Source organism: Spermophilus citellus (assembly GCF_964194105.1).
Source record: "Spermophilus citellus genome assembly, chromosome: 4".
In the NCBI taxonomy this organism is placed as follows: Eukaryota; Metazoa; Chordata; class Mammalia; order Rodentia; family Sciuridae; genus Spermophilus; species Spermophilus citellus.
In genome coordinates this window covers 26,618,771-26,624,019 of record NC_138185.1, presented here as the reverse complement: position 1 = coordinate 26,624,019, position 5,249 = coordinate 26,618,771, and the positions used below count along the sequence as shown (strand labels likewise).

Below are 5,249 nucleotides of genomic sequence, written 5' to 3'. Positions count from 1 at the left end.
GCACCACATACCAACAAAGATGTTGTGTCCGCCGAGAACTGAAAAATAAATGTTGAAAATTCTCTCTCTCTCTCTCTCTCTCTCTACCCCCTCTCACTCTCTCTCACAAAAAAAAAAAAAAAAAAAAAGAAAAAGAAAAAAAAAGAAACGTGCGTTTTAACAGTGACTGATGCTGCACTGAGTTTAGGTAAGAACTCCAGTGGGCCTGGCACATCAGTAGGTGCTAAGTGTTGCCTGCAGGGGCGGTAAATACATTTGCAGGATAAACAAATGGTGTGTAGGGAGATGCATTGAACTGGTGTCTGTGTAACTGTGCACCTAACACTTTAGAAGGAAACAGCTCACTGTGATAGTAATACAAAAGATAAATATTTATTTAGAACAAAACTTTTTAACAATTGATTTTACATTCTAAGCCACAAGGAAATAGCAAAACATATAGCAAAAGAAGACAAAAACTAAAAAGCAGTGTATTGTCTTTTCTACTTCAACTTGATAACACTTAGTTGGCCCATGCCCTCTTGCTTGGCCTATCTCCCAAGTACATTTTACAGTTAACAGCTCACTCATAACTGGTAAACCGCCTTTCTCCTGAGGGTCAGGAGGTTGCAGATGAGCTCCAGCTAGCTCCTTCTGTAGGGTTCCTAGCTACTGAGGCTAAGGTGCAAATGTAAACCTTTGGTAGGTGTCTTTACTCAGGGGCACCCCCGTTTCTCACTGGTGTCAATGAATGAGGAAGGAGGAGGCTTCCAAAGGACCTGGCACATTTAATTCAGATATGACCCTCCAGGGAGCAATGAATGCACCATGGAGTTTGTGCCTTGGTCCCTTCCCTATCTTCCAAATATTCCAAAAACCCTGCCAAACCTTCTCTTTCTGTTCCCTCCCCCAGATAGCTCAGCTTTGCTCTGGGTTTGTCACTGTGGAGAGATCAGACTTTCTGGGCCCTCAAGTGTTGAGGAAATTGTTGTGAAGTGTGAGAGGTAGTGGGATGAGCACCGGGCTTGGGGTCGGGGACTCTACTATGGGCTGGCTCTGGCACCAGACAGCTATGCAACTTTGACCCAGTCATTTAATCTCCATGGGTATGTTTCATCTGCTGAAAAACCAAGGAATTGGTCTAAACCAACTCTGAGGTCCTTTCCAAGCAGGAAAAATTCTAGATTCCATGATTCTATGAAAAATGGTTTCTGAGCCACCAGAAGAGCTGCCACAAAGTCCATGCATTTTTATGCCATAAGAGAGGCCCTCAGCCACCATTCAGAGCTTATTGGTTCAGATTATATACACTTCTAACAACACTGGTTCCACAAATTCTCAGACCACAGAGATTAGAAGCAGCAAATTAAAAAGGGGACGAGGGAGAGCTGCAGAAGGTAGACACTCTGACAGAAGCCACGGTCAACAATGTTTTCAATTCAACAAACACTGATGGAGCGCCTACCGGTGTTGGGCCCCGCACCTGATGCTGGGGCGTAAAGATGGGCAAAGGCAGCCCGAAGGGTAAAAATCCGGGGAGAAAAAAAGGAATGGGGAGGGGCCAGTAAAAAGTACAAGAAAAAAACAAAACAAAACCCCCAAAACAAATGGGAAAAAAAGGAATTAAAAAACCTTCAAATACAAAAATGAAAATAAATTTAAAAAAGGGGGGGGACGACATATCTGCACGCTACATTTCTGGTAAAAGCCACCAATTCAGAACAGCCTGAAATGGAGTAAACTCGGTTTAAGAAGGCATAGAGAGATGTCTCTGGTAGGTTTTAAAAAGATCTCCTTCAAAAACGATAAAAAATGGTTTAAAAAAAAAGTTTTGGCACTTAAGAGGGGTAAGCTGGCTGTGTGTTCACCCTGGCAGGCAGGCGGGCGGGCGTTCAGTGCCCCGCCACGCCGGTTAGCTGAGCCGCCACGGCATTGTGAACTGCTTTGGGACACTGGGCAAAGGCGTGTCCCCGCTTGCCACAGAGGTTGCACACGATGCCCTTCCGGCAGTAAGGGCTCAGGTGCCCCTCTTCCCCACACCTGAAACACCTGTCCTGCGTGCAGTTGCCGCTCATGTGGGTGCGGGAACCACACTTGAAGCAAGTCTTGGGCTGCCCCTTGTACCAGCTGTACCCCCTCTCGGCCCCCAGGAAGAAGGCCCCCGGCAGGTGCCTGACCCCGCCCTCCCCCTGGCGCAGCTCGATCTCGCACTTGTACTCCCCGGTCCAGATCCCAAACCTGTCGGTCACTTTCACGGGCACCGCCAGCACGTCGCAGTGGCGCTTGAGCCAGGTCACGATGTCCTCCACGTCCACCGTCTCGTTCCGGAAGAGGATGAAGAGCGTTTTCAGGCTGGACTTGCTCCGCCCCAGCACCACAAAGTTCTCCCAGCAGTCCTCCTGCTCGCGCTTCTCCTCGTAGACGCGGAGGAACAGGGCCAGCTTCTCCGCCGAGCGGAAGCTCACGTCGAACTCGCGGCTGCCGGGGATCTGGATGACTGCGTAGATGTCGCTCGGGTCCATTCCGATAGAGCGCAGGATGAGCGCGCCCACTACGAAGTCCCGGGTCGGGCAGGAGCCCTCGTCACCCTGGAAACAGATGCGCACGAGGAAGCGACCTTTGCCCGGGCCCGCGGCCGCCGCCTGCTCATCCTGGAGGGGCCGCTCGGCCCCGTCCTCGGCCGCGCCGGGCCTGGCGGGGACCGCCATGGCCGCCCCCGCCTCGGCCTTCTTCCTTCTGCCCGGCTCGGCTGCGCCCTTCTTCTTGCGGGGGTCGGCCGCCTCCCCCGCCGGGTCTCTCCGGCGGCCTTTCGGGTCCCCGCGACCGGCCGGGGGGAAGTCGCCGAGGCCCGGCGCTGCCAGGCCCGCGGGAGCACTGAGTCCGCCTCCCGCGTTGCCGCCGCCTTCTTCCTCGCGTCGCGGCGCCCGCGATTCGCGGAACTCGCCCTTCTTCTCGGCCAGGTTCTTCACCACCTGGGCCCAGCCCATCTTCTCGCGCGTGCCCTCGGCCTCCTCGCTCCGGGCCGCGGGCCGCGCGGTGGGCAGAAGCTGCGGCCGGCCCCGCTTCCTCTCCTCCTCCGCGCCGCCGCCGGTGGCCATTTTACCTCCTTCCCAGCATCCTCCACTCGCTCCCGCAGCCAAAGGGCGCCCATCGCGCGCGCCCGCCCGCCCGGGGCTGTGGGGTTTGGAGTTTTTTTTTTTTTTTTTTTGAAATTCGACGCTTCTCTCCCCCGTCCCCCCGCCCCCCCGCAGGAGTGTTTACGTGCAGCGCATATTGGACGGCGCCGGCCCCGGGCCCCGCAGCGGCTGAGCCCTGTTTCCGCAGGCGCCGGCTCCGGCCCCTCCTCCCGCCGCGGGACGGGGAGCTCGGCGGCCCTGCGCCCGGGCGGGCTTGGCAGCCTCGGCCTCGCTCTCGAGGATTTGGCATTTCGCAAGCGGTCCTCGATGGTTTCATTCAAGCCGCGATGTTTAACGGCCCACGGCCGAAAGGCGGGACGGTGTAGAGGGAGATCTCGCTCATTTTGTTTGTTTTTTGGTGACTTTCAAATTTAAAAACAAACAAAAGCCGCACTTTGCTGTCCCTTCCCCCGAAGTGTACCATAATGCAGGATTCCCCCTCCTAACGTTGGGTCAAGAGCATTTGAAAACAGAAAGAAAGAATTTTAGTGGAAAATTTGCCACTTTAACAACTTTATTATTAGCTACTGGGAATTGATCCAAGGGTTGCATTACCACCGAGCTGCATCCCCAGTCTTTTTTATTCTTTGAGGTGGGTCTTGCCAAATTGCTGAGGCTGGCCTCCAACTTGGAATCTTCCTGCCTCAGTCTCCCCAGTCACTGGTATTACAGGTGTGCCCCACCACACCTGTCAAAACTTTCACTGTACTAATCCCATTATCCATTTGTCCGTCCTTATTTTTTGATGCATTTTTCAAGTAAGTCATTGCATTTTTGTTTTTTAAAAAACATCTCTTGTACTTATGATGATTATAATATATTGAGTGCTTTTTAAGTGCCCCATATTACGCTGAGCATACTGCATGCAGACTTTAACACATGGACTCTTCGGAATACAATGCTCTAAATACACTTAGTTTACAGATAAGGAGGCAGGAGTTTGAAGAGAGGAGTTTGATCACTTGGCAGATTTAGGCAGTCCCATGTGTAGGTAACTCTCAATAGCTACTCTCAAAGGACTACTATTAATATGTTAATAATTATCATACTAATAAATTTATCTATTCATGCATTATAGGTTCATGTAACCTATGGCAAAGAGCTTGGTCCATAGTGGATTCCTAGGAAAGTTAGTTAATTCTTCCTTTCTTCCACTGTTAAGAGTCTTTCCTGGGCTGGGGATGTGGCTCAAGCGGTAGCGCGCTCGCCTGGCATGCGTGCAGCCCGGGTTCGATCCTCAGCACCACATACCAACGGGTTTCTCAGCACCACATACCAACAAAGATGTTGTGTCCGCCGAGAATTAAAAAATAAATAAATATTAAAAATTCTCTCTCTCTCTCTCACTCTCTCTTAAAAAAAAAAAAAAGAGTCTTTCCTGTTTCTCTAAAACATTTTCCAAATTCTACTTAGCTTTTTTTTTTTTTTTTTAAGGGGATTAAATCTAGGGGGCATTCTTATCACTGAGCTATACTACCAGCCCTTTTTAATTTTTTTGGTACAGGGATTGAACCCAGGGGTGCTTAATCACTGAGCCTATCCCTCGTCCTTTTTATTTTAGACAAGGTCTAGCTAAGTTGCTAAGGATCTTGCTAAATTGCTGAAGCTGGCCTCAGACTTGCAGTCTTCCTGCCTCAGCCTCTGGAGCCACTGGGAAGGATTATAGGCATTGGCACTGCATCCAGCACCCCCACCCCAAGTCCTTTTCAAAAAACTTTTTTTAAACAGGGTCTTGCTAAGTTGCCTAGTCTGGCCTCCAACTGAGATCCTCCTGCCTCAGTCTCCCATCTTGCTGGAATTATACATATGTGCCACCACATCCAAGTTCTTCTTAGTATTTCGAGTCTTTATTACTAGCTTACCATCTTTTCCTTTGCTTCCAACTCCAGGTCTCAGAAAAGTCAATAATCCCTGACTCTTGTGCCACTTGCACTTCCCAGTTCCCTTGCTTTAAATCCCCAGATGCACTTTCCTCCATCCCTTCTCAGCCACTCATTCATGGTCATGCTCAGAACCTCAATATTACCAAAAATATCAGTCTTAGATCCATACCTCCCACTCTCTTACTCTTTCTGCTTGCCTGCTCAAGTCTTC

General features: G+C 50.6%; 1 protein-coding gene across 1 annotated transcript; it reads right to left on the bottom strand.

Moving 5' to 3' along the window:
- Positions 1–1,871: 1,871 nt before the first annotated feature.
- Positions 1,872–3,077, bottom strand: ZCCHC3 (zinc finger CCHC-type containing 3; the record flags this gene model as incomplete). The annotated part of the gene is made up of 1 exon (XM_081292823.1): positions 1,872–3,077. The coding sequence occupies one exon, from the start codon at positions 3,075–3,077 to the stop codon at positions 1,872–1,874; it is 1,206 nt and encodes a 401-aa protein (XP_081148949.1).
- Positions 3,078–5,249: the final 2,172 nt, after the last annotated feature.